The sequence below is a fragment of the Drosophila erecta genome, unplaced genomic scaffold (genome assembly GCF_003286155.1).
Source record: "Drosophila erecta strain 14021-0224.00,06,07 unplaced genomic scaffold, DereRS2 tig00000055-arrow-pilon, whole genome shotgun sequence".
NCBI classification, from domain to species: domain Eukaryota; kingdom Metazoa; phylum Arthropoda; class Insecta; order Diptera; family Drosophilidae; genus Drosophila; species Drosophila erecta.
In genome coordinates this window covers 15,744,926-15,765,585 of record NW_020825200.1, presented here as the reverse complement: position 1 = coordinate 15,765,585, position 20,660 = coordinate 15,744,926, and the positions used below count along the sequence as shown (strand labels likewise).

The window sequence follows — 20,660 nt, the reverse complement described above, 5'->3', positions numbered from 1 at the left end:
CTCAGGTCAGTTTTCATTACTAACTCTATTATAAATTCTAATTTTCAAAATTTTAAATATTTAAAAAAATTTTATATTTTTTTTTTAAACAGAAGAGAAGCAATAAGAGCAGCCAAGACGCCTCCCGAAGAACTAGGAATCCCCAGTCTGCACAAAGCCGATCCCAGCGATACAAGTCCAGAAATCCTGGAAGCGGCGCTAAGTGAGCTTTCCGCGCTGCAACTGCCATTCCATTCCGACTCGGCGGAGCACGCCGCTGCCCAAGGAGCGACTCGAGCGCAAGAGGCAGCAGCTGGAGAACGTGGCCAATGCGGTGGTTTCCCTGCCGCAGCCAGACGCTGCCCGGAGGTGCGAGCGAGAGGGCTGCGCTGCTGGCACGCCGATTGCGATTGGCTGTTCCGGCAGAGGAAACTCACTCAAAACTCGCATGGCGACGACGTCAGCTTTGCGATCGAGGAGAAGCCAGCGATGAGCGCTTTTCAGCCAAGTCGAATCCGAATCAGTTGACACGCAGCTTTATGTGACATTCGTGGCGAGAGCGGACCACCAAACCAATAAACCAATCCGGATCTTTTCGCCCGTCGGCCCAGCGCTTAAGCTGAACTAAACGCAGCGAGATACAATTCACATCTTTCAGATCAATTTGGCACAAATTAATTGGCGAAACGGAACTGCTCACTTAACGCAATTTAATGCTCTAGTGCGGAATTGTCCGTCGCTGTTGCGCGCATCGTGATAAAAATAACGCAATAGGCTCAATTAATTATCAAACAGCATCTCAACACTTAATATACCGACTTGTGTGTGCATTTCGAGTGTGTATAACTTCTTTGTAGTCCACTCAAAGCGTATCTGCCATGGAAAGGCATCCCTTCCAGTGGGCCCTTTGACATTTCCACTGTGCCAGGATCCGCAGTTCCAGGCTTCCAGTGCCGCAGGGGCAGCCACAACACTTGGAATATGTTGTATAATGTGCCGTGCTATCAAAACTTCTCAACGCTGGATTACTACAAAGTAAGTGGAAAGCTAACTGAATATCTGTGGAAGTTTTAGTACGAGGGGTTTTCAAGGATTAACTCAGATCAAAATTCTAAATGTTCTCCAGTCCAGATAGTGTACTTCAGTATTAACTGCTTGAGTACTATAGTAGATAATGGTCCCTGAACACATACATACCTTTTGTGAGTGCTTCGGTCTTTGAAAAATAAGAGAATATAATAGATGGAAACTGTGGCTGTGGATATTCGTGCTCTGTTTAAAGTATTGTATATCATATATAATTACACTGACTCTAGCTACATAATATATTCCCAACCTATTTCTTGACTTGCTAAAATCCTAGACCACACGCATATTGCACAACTCGCACCAAGTATTTCAACTCAAATTAAAAACCGAAGGAATACAGCAAGTCCAGTCAATTTATAGGGCTGTTCAGACCTGACTCCTGGTGCTCCCAATCATATTTTCCGCATCAAGTGCGCATAATTACGATCCTTTAATGCGGCCTTCCCGCTCGGAGTGGCCCAAATGGTAGCAGTTGATCGTGAGAGATAGGCCCACTGTACAGTGAGCTGTAAGAAATCAAAGATGCTACTGCGCATTTGCCCAGTGCTGATCCTTTAAACGCAGGACACAATGCAGACAGTAGTCAAAAGGGAATTTTCAGCTTAAGTGCGCACAAAGGGCCACAGCCAGATATCCTGTCGATCGAGAGGGAATCATTTGACCAGAAATAAAACCGCAAAAAGGATCAGTTCGAGAAGGCACTAGGTCAAGGGCTGTAGCTCGACGGAAAGCAGAGATCTTTAGATCGGAATTTCTGCCGAATCCCACTTTGATTGACAGTTGCACGCCGATTTGCTTTGCTTCTAAGTGAGTTCCATTCCACATAAATGCGTCGTTGCCCAGGCAGCTCCCTCTCACAACTCCGGCGTAACTTGAGCAAAGTTTTCGGGCAAAGCAATTTGCGATGTGTTTGTCTCGTTGCCAAGGCAAACAGAACACGGCTTTTTCCTGACAGTGGCCATCCAAAATGGCTGCCATCGATGGCGGCCGGAAGGAAGAAGCAGAAGAAGGCAGAAAGCCAAAAACGTCAGAGATACAAAAGCGTCAACTGCCGCCATTTTTTTCCCGGGTATCTATTTGACAGCATCGGAGACAACACGAAAATCTCATAAATGGGAATGCAAAAAAGGACGAGCCATTAGCAAATAATTTCAGCGAAAAACATTTTATTCGGCATTGTTGGGCGAGCTGGAGGGAAGGAGATGGCTAGAGAGTGAGTGAGAGGGGAAGAGGGCAGGCAAATGCCGTGAGGATAATTTCATTGAAATTTGAGTAGTCAGAAAGGAGCAGCAGAGAATGTACAAAAGGACAACGCCGTGCAGATGCCTTGCGCTTTTCGTTTTGCCATTAAAACAACAAACAATGCAGGCAGGAGCGGGACAGGATCAGGGGTTTCGGCTGGGGGTCCTTCAGCCCCTCATCCCCCTCACCATCGTCTTGGCATTTGCGCTGCCCGCAGGACCTTGCGCTCTGCGGGTTTCCAGCGATAGCGAGCATTTCAATTCGCTTCTCGTTTCGTTTGTGGCCCGGCTGCTCCATTTCAGCCACGCCCTGGGAATGTCCCAAAAATTAAAATTAAATGCAGGGGGGTGGCCTATTCGCTTGAAGCTCATCTCATTATTCCCCCAGGCTCAATGCCCGGCGACATTTTTACAACATAATCTGTGAATCAGTGAATCAGTGAGTCCAGGCATTCCATCTCTCATCTCCCATCTCCCAGCTCTTAATCCGCATTGTCCTTCGGCTTAAATGGCAAATGTTTGTCTGGGGCGTGGCACAGGAAGTGCATGCATCTCTGTCTGGAAGGGATTTATATATAAACCTACCTGTTCCCGTCCGAAGTCGAGGCATTTATCTGGGTTTCTGCCACTTCGACAAATGAACTTGTTTGTTTGTTTACTCGAAAGTTTCGCCAGCGCTGAGTTGGGCGCGATTTCAGTAGCCATGGTCGAGACGGAGTCAATAAACAAACTTGGAGCTCGAATTGGAAACTCTTCCTTGGAGACTGGCACGAGTTTTCGATTTGATGATCACTTTGATTTACTGTGAGTATCTTTCGATGGCTTATGCTGATACAAATCGGAAATCAAGCACATACAGCTACTTTTATTGAATATAGATGATATGAAATCGAAACTAAATTATGTGAAAACAAAGTAAAAGAATTCCGCTTTTAATATCATTTTGTTTCTTCAAATCAGCGTGGCCACTTTCATATTTACATGCATTTTAGGGCATTTCAAATCAACCTAAAGAACTATTTAAAATTCATTCCAAAACTTCCTCATGCCAAGAAGCTTATCGCTCGTCCTTCGCCTGACATAATTCCGCTGAAATCGGCCCGAGTCCTTTCTGTGACGTCATATCCGAGGGCTAAACCACAGAACGCATGGCATAAATTTGCATGCATCATGCTTGAATTACAGCATTGGAAAAGGGCGAGGAATGGAGAGGGTAGGAGGAGGTTTATCCTTAGGTTCCTTCGCCGAGGACCTGCTTTTTGTTCCAGTTTCGCCAGAGGCTCGCATAATCCGCTCAACTGGCGACGCTGCTTAGTCCCTTTATCCTGTTTTATGTCGCCTGTCAGCAGATGAAGATGTGGAACGGAAAATTAGAGCAACCTGCCTGATGGATGGATGGATGGATGGTTGTCCCGTCCTTTCCGCTGGATTCCGATCCTAATGCCCTCTAATGATTGCAAATATTTGTACCTTGCTGTGGCCATTTTAAGAGGGATTTGCTTTGTCTGCTCTCCAGCCTCGTGACTCATTGTTGTCTTCTGGTCCAAATTTGAATGGTGGCAGATACCGAAATAGCCCAGTCAAATACAAAACGTCTGTACGCAATCAACTGTCACTTTCGACAGCATATTTTGAGCCCACATGCGTCTATAGATAGCCATCTCTGCACTAAATATAGTGCCCAACTCTTTCCTGGGCACCTTTTTGGTGAATAATTTGGAGTAGATCACCGATGTCTAATGGTTGTCAATTAAGCCGAACATAATTGTTGAATAAGTACAATGATTTACAGCGATTCGCCATTCGAAACTGTGTATTTCACTACTTTGAAAACATGAATGTTTAAGTTTGAAGATTGCGAAACACACTTGGGAATACCTTTCTAGGGTGAAGATATATTGCATATAGATAGATAGATACATTCAGATAGAAACATTAAAATCGCAGCATACTTTTGAGCAGCTGCTAAAAACGATTTTCAGCCCATTTGTGGCTAAATCGAGGAGTATTATTCGTGGAACCACCATGTGATGGAGCAAAACACCTCAGAAGCGACATGGACACGCATCTGTCACATCAAAAGCCCCGAGCATCTTACAACGCTCCGGTAATTGGTGGGGCCGGATCCGGGTCTGAGTCTTTGCAGGAATTCTTGGTAAAACCGGAGGGAGGGAAAATAGATGCGAATGGGAGCCAAACAAATGAGCGAAAGTGCGACGAAATGAACTTGTCATAATTATTTGACAGTCGGGGTAAGTGGGATGCTGCCTCTGCCAGCGGCACATTAACCAAAAATTGATGTAAAACATTTTGCCGATGGGGAAAGGGGTAGGTGCGGTTCCGTTTGGCATCGGCATCGGCATCGGATTCAGTTCACTTTGATTCCTCTTTTCGGTGTCACTGCCAGCGGGTTGCGGGGTCAAGTGGTCGCAGCCTGTGAAAACAAAACTTGCGCCTCATTTCCGGTTCAATCAAGTGGCAGACAGCTTGGAGCATGATAAGACTCCTGCCGGCGACTGGGACTCCGCACCCGGTTTACTTAGGTGTGGCTGTTGTCAGTCAAAGGCGCAGACAGGCAGCTGCCCTCCTTGTAACCCCATCCCATTCCATCTCATCCCAAGCAATCCCATACCATCCCATAACAACCCATCCCACCCCACCGAAAGCCCCTACCAATTAAGCGGTTTTTTCCGAGACAAATTTGTGCGACCTTTGACTTTACGGGGCGAAATGAGAGGAGCGGGGATAGCATTACTCGTTAGCAGTCGTGACAGTTTTTCTTAGATTTTTTCATAATTTTACCACGAATTTTTTCCTGGCCTGGCCTGGCCTGGCCTCGTCCCACCAATTTTCCAGGCTGTCTCACAAAAAAAATATCAGATTTCCTCGTTGCACATTTTTCCATCCATTCTTCGGGGCTTGGGAAAGTGCAGCAGCAGTTGCAGCAGTAGCAGCCTCCGAAATCCGGACAATTGGCAGCCAAAATGCCAACAAACAAATCATTCACATTTCGTCCATTGATTGGCGAGGCGGTAAAGCGAAATTCGATATTCGATATTCGGGATCGTCTGGAGGAGAGGTGGTAGATGAAAGTGCTGGCAGGGATGGAGTGGCAAGGGTCCAGGGGCTTAGATCCCGGTCCACCATCCTCCGATTTCGATAGGGTTTCCGCACCGATTCCGCACCGATTCCGCACCGATTCCGCACCAATTCCCAGTGCCAAGTGCACCTGTTTCCCGCCTCGAAAGTTGTCCCATCAACAGTTGGTCGCAATTCGGCTTTAGGCTCTTCCCTCCGAACTGGTAATACTATACGTACTTCCCTCTTTTCGGCTCGGCCTTGTCGTCAGTTTTTGCCGTACTTAAGTTTAACGGAAATAATCAAGTAACATATTTGCCGCATTTATACCCATTTTAATAGTTAGAATTTGCACAATTGTCGACCGGCTGCCGCGCAAAAGTTAAATGTGGCCAAGGTCTGAGTGATGAAAATGATACGCGGCAACTTTAGGGCTGCCACATATGGTGTAAGTGTAACCGATAGTTCAGCAGGGTATTCGGTTGCCGTCTACCATTTACCAGTTACCAGTTACCATTTACCATTTACCAGATACCAGTTGCCCAAGTCCAAGTGTTGCACAGTTGGCACAGTTTGCGGTTCGCCCTCAGCCGCAGAGTGGAATCTCTGCCCTAAGCTGGGGAGATTCATCGAAGAAATTAATTTAAAGATTCATTTATTATAGGGTGAACTAGGAAGGCTTACTATTCAGCGAAAAGAAGAGTTTTTGAGTGAATTTTGCCAAGTGAAAACAATGCATTGCTCGCTTTTTAATGTTCAACTGCAAGCTTTCGAACTACGAGTATGTAGCAACAAAAGGTTGTAATTTATTTTGCAAAAGTACCCTGTAATGCGAAAGACATCGTTAGTGCTCACTCGATCCCGTGTCAGCTTTATAATCTACAATACTGTCTTCCCTTCAACCTAATTGTTACAAGAAAAGGGTTGAAGCCCAGCTCAAAGGGTTAACAAGCAACTTCTTCAGGAGATAAACTCAAAGGGTTACGAAGGCGAACTTCTGCGAGGGTAGTTCTGCGCTTAGCAATCAAAAGTTTTTAATTAACAAACAATGAAACCGATTTTCCGAAAAAATAGTGTAAATAAATTGCAATGATTTTTTAATCGAAAAGGAAGTTTTCGCTGAACCTGATCCGTGACATCTTGAGAATAGGTCAACATTGTTGTTTAATTAGCAGACAATAGCTGTCAATAGCTTACCCCGGACAGTCTGGACCCCAGTGAGCCATGTTGTGAGTTGGGCCGGAGTCAAAGGTTGTTGGCTAATTGCAAGGCGGGGTTCCTTATTTTCGGGAGGGGTTGGCGGATGGACCGGTGGCACTCCCGGCAGGACAGCCAGCTGTGAAAAAATCTTATCCACACTCGATCTTAATGACTACTTAAACAGCGACAAAGCCAACGCCCAACCCCACACAACCCCCGGGTTGCAACCCCCTGTTCCGGACCCAGATCGGCTCAAGTGCGGCACTTGAGGCAGCTGTTTGGCACTCGGGATGACTTTAATTTAAGCCCTGGGGTGCCATATATATGGAAACCTCAACATTAATAAGTGTTAATAATTGTGCGTATGCGAGTGTGTTTTTCTTGCCAACTGCGTGGACACGCCCCCGACCGCCCCCGAGCGGGTCTATAATTTCACATCACTTTCGCCACTGTTTTTGTGGGGGAGTGCTGGGCGGTTGGGTTGACAGAACCGAGCCGGCGAACTGAGACCGAGTTAGAAAGTCCGTCCAGAGGAGCGTAACATGGATAGGGCATGGGTATTGGATTACCAGCGTCCCATGGCATTCGCATTCGCATCCACCTCCTCCCCTTCCTCCTCCTCCTGACTCCGGAACCCGGACGGTTATGGCAACGGACGGATCAGCAACCGAAACAGCATCCCTGGGGGTCTCCAATGATTTGTTGTTGCTCGTGGACAAGTTTACAAATTCAATTTGTCAGCGATGCCTCAATGTTGTTGTTTCCGGACGGGGAGAGTGGTTGCAAGCACCATTTCATAGGCTTGGCAACGGTTAACCCAAGGAACAACGCAGCCAAATTGGCGGAACATGCGAGGGGTATCGACTGAAGCATACCCAGTAAGCTGGCTCCTGTGATCCCTAATTACAGCTACACCAAAATAATAAAAGAGTTAAGAACGCAATCGACTCGATTCGAAAGGTAAAATAGATAACGTTATCTCCTTGAGTTTAGTTTTTTAGTTTACTTTTTAGTTTCTAATCCCAACTTTAAAACTTTAGCTAACTTGTATTTCAACAGAAAGTAATGGTTCTCTTTATACAGGTTCTCTGTATTTGCCGCAGTTCTGCGTAAAATTTTGTAAGATGCTAACGATTTTGAAAGTGCTAAGCGCTGGTGAACCAAAGCCACCCCTAGTCGAGCTCACCCTCTTACCCAATACCCTGTGCTACCCACCCGGTAAAAGCATATGTTTCCATTGCATACTTGAGGGCGCATTTGATTAGAGCCCACCGAGGCGTGAGTATTTAATTTTGTTGTTCGTTGTTGCGTTTTGACACGCGCTAGTCGAGAGCACGTAATTAAATTAATTAGAGAGCCGTTCCCACAGGTAAGCCCCTGCCCACCCCCATCCCCTCGATTCGCTCCGGTCCAATCCAACCCAATCCATTCCGCCATCCTGGCATTCTGGAGTTCTGCCGTTCTGCCGTTCTGCGGCAGTTTTGATGCTCATTCGCAGTGACAGGCGACACACTTCGCTCGGTGGGTGGCCCAGTCAGCGGCAGGTTGATGGGTGGTGGAGTGGTGGGGTGGTGCAGTGGGTGGGTGGGTGTGCGCCGGTTGCCAGGAGAACACACACGTAGTAGCTGCTCGGCTTTGGGCTTCGGCTTTACCTTTTAATGAAATTCCTGGCCAATGTTTGCTTCGCCTGGGTCACCATGGCGATTCACCTCCTCCCGCCCGTTCCGTGCCATTCCGTTCTACACCGCCACCGCCACCGCCACCGCCTGACCCCATCGGATGTGCATACATACGTATCAGTCGCGGATCGGCACGTGCCTGGAACTGAAACACAGGTTCCGCATAATTTTTCCCAAGAATGAAAGCATAAACGAACCGTTTCTCGCCGACCCTGGTGGCCATAATAATGGGCTCAATCATAATGAACTGCAAGTGCAATTCGCGACTCGGTTTATTTTCGTATTCCTCGTTTTTTGTTTTCTTATCGGGGGAATCAAGACCCAGCCAAACGCCCACATAGACCACTGACCATGTCTTTGTTTAGCTTTGCTATCCGATTGTGTGTTGGAGCACCCTCGTCGGCTCCCTCCGCCTTGTTGATTTAGAAAATCCAAGTTTATGTTCATATTTTTTATGGAACCCGCACAGTAGTTGGCTATGCGCGCTTTAATGATCTTCGACCCATAAAATGGCCCCTCAAATTATATATTCGGCTGCTCGGTGGGATAAAAACCACGATTTTTGTATGATTTACGATCGATTCGATTGGTTTCGATTGACATGGGATCCCTGGAACAGCTGATCGTCTGGAGTTACCCTATAAATATTTGTACAAGTGGGAAATGTGTTTTCCATAGGAAATGCAATACCTTCAGATTTGCTGTTGACTTTTCCATTTATTTAGCAAGTTTCTGTGGAAATAAATGAGTGACAAGCGGACCAAGGAAAGTTCAGTGCGGTTTTGTCTATGAAGCAGTTTTATTACCAAACCGTTTCATTCAAGATTTTCGGAATTGCAATCCCATGTGCAGTTCCCCCTCGGAAACTCGGCTACAAAACGAAAAAACCCCAATCCAGAAATCTGCATACCAAACTCTTCTAGGCACTACTTTGTGCAGATATCGTGGCAATTTCCAGCTCCCTAAACTGCGCTATTCCTCGTTTGGTTCTCTATTTTATAAATGCGGTCAGATCTCCATGGCTCAGCAACATTTTTTGCGAGGGTACGAGAAAGACGGACGAATGCCTCAGACGCTTGGCATGTGCTGACCAATGTGAAACTTCCCTAATCAGCATAGCATGGAAAAACTGACCCAATTCGCGGGCTCGCCAATCGAGTGACGCATTCCTCGACGACTTTTGAACCGGAGAACCCGCAGTTGCGCGGGGGGCAGGGCAGCCTGGCCATCCGACCGAATGACAACGGACAAGCAATCCAATGTCCCTGGTGCCGTGGCCAGATCCAAGTCCTTATCTAGATGTCCGGCGAGCAGGCCTGTCCCAGGCCCAGATCAAGTTGTAAGAATGCGAACATGGCACCAAATGTGCTCGACTCAGGTGTTAAAACTTTTGCATTAAAATGGCGCCCAACGCGGAACGCGCAACGGGCACAGGCACAGGCACCTCTCGATCCCAACCATGTGGCCCCCACTTCCTTTGGCTGTGTAAAATTAATACTACACTCGGGGAGGTCCGGGCCGATCAAAACCGAACGTAAATCTTAAACACTCTCCAGCTATTCCCCGATACTCTGACTCTCCGATTCTCCGATTCTCCATTGTGCAGCAGGCTTTTGCAGTCGCACGATCAGCACGTTCCGAGGTTCCGAGGGGATCTGCTGCTCCAAGGGGAACTGGGGTGCTGGATACTGGATGGTGGATGGTCGACGATCGGCAACCGGCAACCGGTCCACGACAAATGTGCCAGTCTCAGCAACAAGCCCAGCCGCAGAAATATCTGCAAATGCAGCGAATTGTGCGCAGATTTGTTTACAGAAGACTCTCCGAGTGGCCAACTGGGGGAAGGACGAGCATCGAGGGCACCATGATCATCGTAGATATAATTGACGACATGTTGTCTCACGATCGTGCTAAAGCGATTAAAGCTAATTTAATGCCCGCCGAGGCTCGGCGATTCAGTGCCCCCAAAATGTATCCACCAAGAGGTCGTCCTGCGTTCCCTGTGCTCGGTCCACTCCCCCACTTTGGGGTCATGCTCAACTTGCAGCTTGGAAATGCCTCCTCCCTCCCGAAATGCCACAATAAAATTTCTAGCTTCCCCTATGCTCTTTCTTGTGACTGGATTTGATCGAATGGGCTTATTGCCGGAATTCCATTGTATACAAGTCGCCTATTTTCTTAACTGCACTTGTTTCGGTTACTTGAAATTGCATCCAGGCTTTTACGTCAGTCTCTGCTGGGCCAAAAATCAAGTGTTGAATCAATACAAATTGTTTACCACACGATTCAATTGTTTGGTCTCGGTGACGGGCGACGGCATTCAAACACAAATAAATACGAAACGTCTAGGAAAAGCATATTTATTCGAAATGAACATTCAACAACTTTTTGCTATTTCATGACTTAGTCATATCGCTCTGCTCGATTTAATAAGGAACTTACTACTAATTACTTAATAGTTATTTTGGAAAACGCAGTTTTTATTATTTTATACAACTTTAAGCTGGTGGTCTCAACTTTAATGACAAATTCAAGTCACCACAACTTGCATTGTGATAGACAATACCAAATACCTAGGAGCTCAACAGTCTTAATAGAATTTCATCAGAGTGTGGCACTCAATTCGGCTGAAGTTGCAACACAATTTAAAATTCATGTGCTCAGTAATTTCCCAGAGATGCCCCCAATCAACATCAATTGGCTTCCATCCCGCTTGAGCATTCTACTTCATTAAATCGAGCTCATTAATGGCTCTAAACCATCGTGTTTATGGTGCCCAATTACCAACGAAAGTGATTCACGTCTGCACGGATGAAAAGAGCCCTGTGATTTTGATTAGATGCCAATTTGTTTATGGCACTCGCTAGTCCGTCCAGAGATCGGATGTCCCATATGCCATATCGCGTATCGGTTAGATTATGCCCAGCACACTTCGGCTCGTCTTACATGAGCATTTCGATTTTTGGAGCTCCTTCTCTGATGCGTTACGGATCCGCCGGACCCAATAAGTTTTAGGCGTTTTACGAGTGCCATAAAATTGCCGGCGGTTTCCATTGAACAGTCCGAGCAGCTTCATCTGATTAGCTTATTAATTTGTGTAATGCGCTCGAATGGTGGCGGAGTTGGTTGGCATTAATTTATTAATTTATGCGCATAGGAAACCCACTTTTCAGTTGGCGTTCGCCCAGCGGCAAAATCTCATCCACAATGGGCATTGTTCGCCCGCATCCGAGAGATACTTACCAAAAATTATACAGAGAAAGAAGCAGCAAACTTTGGGCTTGTGGCTCCGAGGAAAAGTGGTTTTCGACCCACCCCTGTGCGATATTCTGGTTCGATGGGCCCTTCGACTTGGGTACTGGGAATGGGAATGGGAATGGGCGGAGTCTAGGAGCGCTCTGTGGCCGGCGGCGGGAGCGAGAGAGGCTGCTCCGAGTGCGCACCGCTCGCACGAACTCGTTTCGAGTGCCGAGACGACACCACACCAGATACAAATAGCCATACGAATCCGAATGCGAGCCAGGGATTTCCACTCAAGCAGCGCTGCCGCGCCTCTGCCACAAAAGTCGGGTGGTTCGGTGGCTCGGTGGTTCAGTCGATTCGAGCCACTCAAAGCGAGCGCTACGGGAACGGTCGATCCGCCCGAAGTCGCAGATACAAGATACAAGATACAACATACCAAATACCAGATACCAGATACACTTCGTTCGTTCTGAAACGCTGCTATATTCGGTTTCAAAACATCGCCCATTTACAAGTATTACTATACCTGGATCGGTCGAGTTCACTCCCCGCGTGTGCCTGTGTGCTCCTAGTGAAAGTCATTAGCAATAGCAATTGCAATCGCAATCGCAATCGCAATCCGAATCGCACAGAATGGTCACCCTAATGCCATACAACTACGCCGCCCCGCGATGCGGATTAATTGACAAAATGATCGAGCCAAAGGTAATCACATAGTCGTAGTGCTCCTCGCGAAGCTTTAAAAGTGATGTGGTTGAGCCTGGTTGACGGCGGTGCCGTCGGTTATGGTTATTGCTAGTGTTATGGCTCGTAGATGTCGGCGGTAGCTTCCTTGGTGGTTGCCTTGTGGGGCTTCCCCGGCCGGGAGTAGCATCGAAAAAGTGAAACTCCACGGCGCGATATCGCTTGTCCCCATTTATTAAATCTGGAGTCTAATATATGTACGAACAACAGTTTAGGATGCCTTAAGGTGATCTATTGGGCGGCGTGATATCATAGCACACTTCACATATAAATCTGGTCGAGCTTGACAACTAAGTCGTGTTAAGATGTTATTCGATTTCATAAATCTAAGCAAATAGGTCTCGCTAATACACTCGAAAAAAGAGTTCCTGTAGTCAGTGTGGAAATGTGTGGAATGTTCCTCATTAAGCGAGGATTACTTTTTTATAGACCCATCCCGGGAAGAAAAGCGCCTTAAAGACCCCAACGATTGTTCATTGTTGGGAAATCGTTAATGGGGATTAAGATTATGGGCACCTGACCACAATTTTATTACAGCGCATTAATCGGCTTAACTCTGGCTGTGGGTAATGAAGCAAACTCCAGTCCCAGAGGTCATTAAAACGCTTAATAAAGTGACGAAATAGTGACAAACGTTTCCCTTCGTCCAAATTCCAATCCGTTGCACTCCGCGCATAATGTGCATTTCTCCCACCAATTAGCAAGCCTCTTCATTCTGGCCCAGATTAGCGTAAAGTTCGTCGCTGGGCGATTTAATGGAACGGCATACCAAAGTTAGCCCTTTCGAGTTTATGAGTTCCTGAGCCACGGCTAAGACAAAGTCGGATCGAAGGAAACGTGACGAACTTGGAGTGGCCGGGTGGTTAAGGCGAAATATTAATAGAGCATAAATTACAGCTCCAGTGGGTCTGGGTGCTGGCTTTATGGGAATTTAAAGAGCCTGGCCCACAAAAGCCGGAGCTGGGCTTTGGCCGACCAGCGGCATTAATCACATTTTAATTAAGTTTAAGCCGTAATCGTAAAAATTAACACGCCATAATTCAACTGCGACAATACGCGCTGCATGTAATTTATGACAAAGAGTGTGCCCATGTGTGTGTGCGTGTGTGTGCGAGTGTGAGTGTGGGGGCGGGGGGCAGTCGAAATATTGATTATGGCCACTGCGATTGACACTTGGCGATTGTTGATTATACGACCAGGATCGTGGTCCAAACGTAATTAACGTGCCAAAGTGTTAAGGTGCATGGGATAGGTCCCAGGCCATCGCAGCCCATTCCACTGCGTCCACGAGAAGATACAAATTTTCCTCTTGTTTATTTTGATTTTTATCGCGGGACCCGCGGGGGCGCAGGGGGGCGCAAGGGGTTGCAGGGGTCTTAGGGCCGGGTTAATAAAAAATTTGTCGCCGTCTTCTTGTCTTGTCTTTTGTTTGCCTGCTTTTGGTGGCCGAGTGTGGTGTGTGTGTGTGTGTTTTAATCTTCTTCTAAAGCAGCAGAAGAGACAAAGAGATTACGATCACAGGAATTTCGTTAAAGATGCCCAGAAACAGGTCTTCATACCACACCACATATCTCCCACTCTTTTCCGCAGCTGGACCCATCCAGTACGCCCCATCCAAACCCCCCGATTCGAGTGTTGTCTGTGTTAATGTTTACGTTGTCAGCTTGTGCCATAAATTAGTTTAGTAAAAGGTTGCATTTGGCTCTTTCCCCCCTCACCATCTCACCATCTCACTATCTCACTTTTGCATACAAATCCGGACTCGAATTCGGCTGCTCGTGCAGCACGCAATCCTGCAGAATTCGCGTCCCCAGATCGCAACTCCATGCGCAGCGCGTCGAAACGCTACCGTTCGCCAATCTGTCCGCTTGTCCGCTTGTCCGCCGCTGCGCATGCGCGTGTTGCCCTGCTCCGTCGACAAATCTGAGCACCCCGCCCCAGCTCCGCCCCCCTCAGGATCGCCGGATGATGGACAGTGCGTGCGTGTGGTCATCTCGCCGGACGGCAGAGGCTGTCAACCCAAGCCGCTCAGCTTTCGCTCCCTTCCCGCTGCTCCCTTTTTTGAGGCACTTCTTCAGGGGCGGAGGGGCGCACGAATTCCAGCACCTGGGCTTGCCTTCCATTTATCTGGCTTCCGTTCGATTTGCATGTATGTCTTCCTTCGGTTCGCTGCTCGCCATTTGTCCAGCAAATTTTGGTAGGACATCAGAACAATTCTTAACTATTCTTCCTGATATTTTTACAATTCCGTAGTAGTTTCCTTGATCTTCTGAATACTTAAATGTCAAGGGAATCACATAGGCTTCATTCGAGATGCATACCAATAAGCCCCATCTAGCCTCGTCGCATCCTTATCGAAATGCGCCGCCACCTGCTGCTTTTCCGAGCCCCTTCTTCGACTTGCCCCGAATGGCGCCGCACATCCGAGAAACAGTTCAGTAAAAGTTTTTCCCACGCACAGCTCGGAGCCCAAAATTCGCTTGGCGCAGCAGCAAATGGCGATTGCGAATTATGTAAAATTGGCTGTTTTCTTTCGCCACTCGCACTGGATAACCCAAATAGAGTTTCAGGCGGTGGAAGTGCCGAGCTCAGCAGGGCGATTCCACGCCAGACGCTGAGGTGTGAGTGCGCCGCGTTGTTTATAAACAAATTCTTGCCAGGGCCGGCGAAAATGCAAAACTCACCAAACACACGCTTAAATTAACACACAATATAAATACATATACTAATGTGCTTTTCCTCGCATTTTTTCAGGTTAAACGTCCCAAGACAGAGCACACGGATACACATGAACGCAACCGGTAGGTCGCATTAAAATAAAATATTTGATTTGTCTTATATTCAAACATCTGCTCATCAAATAGTAGTATGAGCAAGATTTCTTGAAATAGCTTACTATGAAATTAATATAGCTCACGAATGTGCTGCAAATTTTAGGTAAGGAAAGCTCTCGAAACGTAAAACATTGAAGGGAAACATAATTTTGGTATTAGACCTAAAGATTTGGGTTCCTACCAAACGGCTTCCCAGGATCCTAAGGTTCCTGGTTTCCGTCTGTGTAAGCGTAGACAATTTGTAGCAGAACGGAGAGGAGACCCTCGCACTTGACAGGAGGCGCACCATCTTCAATTGGTTTCGATTGAAAAGCGGCCAGGGTCGTCGGCGGAAGGGAAGTGCATATTTTGCATGTGGCACTCACAATTTGACACATGCCCCGGCAGAAATTCAAGGAATTCGGTGCACGCTTCAGCTGCGACACTGAAGAGCACCCAAGACAAAATCCGAAATCCGAAATCCGAAAAACAAAAAGAACCGAAAAGTGTCAGAGCACTTAACACTTGCCGAGGGGCAGGAGGACATCGTAGGGACCCGAGGCGGTCCAGGCCCAACTACTTAAAAGGGGCTTAGAGGCGGCAACAGTTGCGGCTTAGTCCTAAAGACCTCTACCTCCTACCTCCTCCTCAATAACTGCCATTATAATATTCGTAAATCTCCCATTGGCCACCACATTATGTTATATTGTGCGGAGCGCAGATAGCCAAGCCAAAGTTTGGTTGGTTTTTCCCCTCTGTTTGGCGCACGCGTCGTTCTGCGCTGGGAAAACGCTTTTCCCCCTTTTACCAGCTCACCAGCTGCTCCCTTTTTACATATTCCCCTTGTTGTGGCTGCCAGCAAGATAAATGTCCCCCCTTTGCAGCCGGGGGAAAGAATCTCAAGGTGTCGGATTCCTTTGGAAATTGGGCACTTAATTTACCATCCTATTAAAATTATGAAAAATTGTTGAATATTTTCCAAGCCGTATGCGGAAAGCCGAAGGCGGAAAATGTGGAAATATATTAGACTAGAGAGTAATTTAAAATAATTATCCTCCATGGGAAAACCCCGTGTTTCAATGAGTTTATATCTATCTGGCTACTTTAAGTTTGAGCATATGAAAATCAAGGCAAACCATATTTTCTGATGTTACTATTATATATATCTTCTGTGCTAGCTGATTGCAAAACGCTTAATTTTATGGAGCAAAGGAAACTAATTGCATCGAAATGGATTGAATTTCTCCCCAAAAATAACCAAAAGCCTTTTCATTGTTTGCATTTTCCGTTGCTGTGATTTATTTACTCAGTTTTATTTGATTTTTAGTGAGCCCTTTAAGATTTTCCAATTCCCAATTTGTCCACTTAATGATGTCCTACTCGAAAAGCAATAACACCAAAAGAACAGAAAGCAACATCAAAACACAAATCGTAAAACATATAAAAAATATTTGTCGCCGCTCTAAGAGAGTTCAACATTTGCTGCACACATGGCCAGCAAGGGGATGGATGGGGAAGGTCAGGACTTGTCCGGGACACTCCGCACATGCCACCAAAATGCGAACCCAGCGATCCGCTCAAGTGCCCCGCACCGATTCCAGGCGATTGCCCTTCGAGATCCCAGTAAACAACCCGAAATATCCAGCGACAGGAAGGGGGAACGGCCAGATCGTAGAAAAATATTTATAACACTTGACAAGATTTGGAAGACCTCTTCGCCCGGGTCTTCAACTGGGAAGCACTTGACTTGGTCTCCGTGGCCAAAGGGATCGGGGACTGGGCAACCGAGAACCGAAAGGCGAACGACTACGTGCCGTTTATTTAATGACTGTTTAAAGATTATTGGAAACTATTTTATGTGTTTCCTTAACGAGCAAAAGGTTCTGTGTTTCGATGCTCTGCCACACAAAGAAATTCCTCATGTGTGTTTTGTACTCAGTATGGAGTCGTTCATTCCTAAATCCATTACAATCCGTCTTGAAATCCATCAGTTCTTTAGTTTCCAATAAAACAATTAAATAATATACTTACATATTTCAGTTTAGAGAATTAGAAACGAATCTTGGTATAAAATTGATTGTAAATAGAGAGTTTCAATTTGAAAGTTTGTAATTTAATAACTAGCTTGCTTCGGGCTTAAGCTAATTATGTGTATAATTAAGCTGTAAGTACACATTTTAATAAACACATGATCCTAAAATAAATACTTTGATTGAGCCGCCACCATTTTATTGGCAAAAATAAATTTAAAGCAACCGGTTTTAATAAAAACACCTCGATTGGTGTAATGCAGTCTCAGTTGCTCGTTTATTACATTGGTCATGTTTGCCGCCTAAGGATATATTGAATTTTTCAAGAACGGGTTTAAAATATTCATAATCTTAATAAGCATACATTAAAGATCTAATGGTCATGTTTGATTCTAAATATCAATGGGGTCATTCCACTTTAGGTAATTGTGCTTTTGTTAATGGTGCATTGTAGTTAAGTGTAGTTTAAGGATTTACTTTAAGTGTAAACTTTACACCACCCCATTAATTAGCTCCCCCACTCATGACGCCTCTCACCTTATCTCCTTGCAGCCTCTGCAATCTGTCACAGCAGCAGCAGCAACAGCAACCCCAGCAGCAGCAGACGCATCAGCAGCAGCAGCAACAGCAGCAGCAATCCCATCAGCAAACCCATCCCAGCACCGTGTTGGCCAGCAATGGACCCAGTAGCGCCGGTGCCGGCATGGGTGTCGGTGTGGGCGGAGGCGGAGGAGGAGGTGGAGTTGGCCAGTGCAGTCCGCTGGGACTGCCGCCGCAGAGCCAGCCGCTCCAGCCGACAATAGGATCGCTGGCCTCGCTGAGCGGTCACTACTCGAACGGAAATGCCAATCCGAATGTGAACTCGAGCAGCTGCAGCCTGGCCACAGCCTCCAGTTTCGCGCAGTCCGCCGGCAGCAGCTTCTCCACATATCAACAGGCGGGTGGCGCCAGCGGAGGAGTCTCTGGCGAGGATGGTGTGGTGGGCGGAGCAACTGTGATGTCGCACTGGACGCACGATGGCACTGGCTCCAGTGCAGCGGTCAAGTCGGAGTCCCGCAGCCCAGGCCAAGTGCACGCTTCCCTGGACAACGGCTCGGTGGCCGGCTCCAATTTGTACGGCTGCAGCTCGGCCAGCAATCCGCTGGACGGAGGAGCAGTGGCGGTCAACTCCTCGGCGGTGGCAGCAGCAGCAGCAGCGGTCTACGACGGCAAACATGACTACTACTACTACAACAGCATGCAGCAGTACACGCCGCCGCCGTTCTACTCCGGATACGGAACTACTTACGCGGCGGCCACGGCGGCCCGTCAGGCCAAGATGGAGCCCGGAGCGGCGGCTGCGGCGGCGGCCTACCTGACGCCCAGCTATGGCGCCAGCGGCAACAACAACTCGCAGCTGTACAGCAGTCCGTACGCCGGCTACAACAACTTCGGGCAGCAGGACTACGGCGGTTACTACAACGAGCAGTACGGCAACTACTACAGTCCGGCCAACTACTCTCCGTACGCGGTCAGCTCGCCCAGCTCCAGTGCGAGTCATGGGCACGGCTTCCATGTGGCGGCCTCCTCAAATCTCTCCGAGAGTCCCACGGACACCCACTCGACGACGCCGGTGCACCAGACCACCCACTCGCCGCACTCCCCGCTCCCAATCTCGCCGAGCACCGGCTCCGGTATTGGCCCGCTGGGCAACGTGTCCGCGGCTGCTGCGGCCGCTGCTCTCAACTCCAGCGGAGGCTCCAGTGTGGGCACCGCCGGATCGGGAGGCGTGGCGGCCAGCAAGACCACGCCCACGGGCAAGACGGGACGGGCGCGCGGCAGGCGCCATCAGCAGCCAAGTCCCACCAGAAGCACTGCCTCGGACACTGGAAACAGTGAGGCCGTGAAGCCACCGGAGCGGGTGTTCGTCTGGGACTTGGACGAGACCCTCATCATCTTCCACACGCTGCTGTCGGGCAGCTATGCCAACCGATACACCAAAGACCACAGCTCCCTGATGACCATCGCCTTCCGCATGGAGGAAATGGTCTTCAACATGGCCGACACGCACTTCTTCTTCAACGAGATCGAGGAGTGCGACCAGGTGCACATCGACGACGTCAGCTCGGACGACAATGGCCAGGACCTGAGCGCCTACAACTTCGCCACGGACGGCTTCCACACGAACACTCCTCCAGGCGCCCCGCCCAATCTCTGCCTGCCCACCGGCGTGAGGGGCGGCGTCGACTGGATGCGCAAGCTGGCCTTCCGCTACCGCAAGATCAAGGACATCTACAACAGCTATCGCGGAAAGTGAGTATAGATTACTCCTTGTTCTTTTGTGCTTGTGTGCTCTGGTTCAAATAAAATGGAAGCCCTAACTTTCATTTTCTAACTTCAATCAATTTTCACCCTTACTGATAGAAACTTTCCTCTACTTCCCAGTGTCGGCACCCTTCTGGGACCCGGAAAACGCGAGGCCTGGCTGCAGATCCGCTCGGAAATCGAGGTGGCGACCGACAACTGGGCCACGCTGGCGCTCAAGTGCCTGAGCATGATCTCACAGCGGGAGAACTGCGTCAACGTGCTGGTCACCTCCACGCAACTGGCCCCGGCGCTGGCCAAGGTCCTGCTGTTCGGGCTGGGCGGCATCTTCAACATCGAGAACATTTACAGTGCGCACAAAATCGGTGAGTGAGGACGGAAGGTTGGCGGCGGTGGATCAATCCGAGTATAACCAGTTTTTCCCTTGCATTTCCCTTTTTCCGCAGGCCATGAGACCTGCTATGAGCGGATCGTGACTCGCTTTGGCCGCAAGAGCACCTACGTGGTGATTGGGGATGGGAACGAGGAGGAGACCGCCGCCAAGGCCATGAACTTCCCCTTCTGGCGCATCTCCGCCCACAGCGACATTCGCGCCCTCTACACTGCCCTCGACATGGGCTTCTTATGAAAGGCCAAACTGTAAGGGATTCGAAGCGGTTTTGAGTACAAACAGCAAAATGTTTAATTAATTTATTATTATGTGTGTGTCTGTGTGTGTGCGTGTGCGTGTACGTGTGCGTGTGAGACAAGCAACAAATGGAAACTGTAAACCAGCGCAAAATAATTTAATTATTTTGTTTAAACAATTATCATTTAACGCCAAGACTTTTTGTATTATATAGTTTTTAAACACCTAATCCACGATCGTAACAATTCTCGCACGAAGTTGTTCAAGTGTGTAATTTATAAATTAACGATATACGTATCTAGCACCCTAGAGTAGCAAATAATAACAGAAAAAATTAGCATCCTGGCAGAAGAAGCGGAGCAAACACAACAAAAATTAGTTTAAAGTTCTTAGTTTAAAAGCCGAAGCATAATTATAATGATTATACATAATTCGACAAAGCCGTAGTATTCAAATTTTAAATAACTATTATATAGCTGCATATATTAAACTATATTTAAAATATAAAACCAAGTAATAAAAGAGCAAATCCAACAGCAACGCACTCTATTAAAGCAAAACCCTAAGCATTTATTATTGGGGGTCGAAAATCATTCTAAGAATGGTCTATCTATGTGAACCCTTGAGTAAAC

The 20,660-nt window shown here is 47.6% G+C and overlaps 1 protein-coding gene across 2 annotated transcripts; it reads left to right on the top strand.

Moving 5' to 3' along the window:
* The first annotated feature begins 491 nt into the window (after nt 1-491).
* Nucleotides 492-20,577, top strand: LOC6540880 (developmental protein eyes absent). Of its 2 annotated transcripts, none has more exons than XM_015159405.2 (5): nt 492-1,014; nt 15,008-15,054; nt 17,649-19,388; nt 19,521-19,765; nt 19,847-20,577. In XM_015159405.2, the coding sequence occupies exons 1-5, from the start codon at nt 961-963 to the stop codon at nt 20,026-20,028; spliced, it is 2,268 nt and encodes a 755-aa protein (XP_015014891.1). In that variant the 5' UTR covers nt 492-960; the 3' UTR covers nt 20,029-20,577. The 2 variants fall into 2 exon arrangements, with proteins under 2 accessions (XP_015014891.1, XP_001970030.1); XM_001969994.3 differs by lacking the exon at nt 492-1,014 and adding an exon at nt 11,779-12,214.
* Nucleotides 20,578-20,660: the final 83 nt, after the last annotated feature.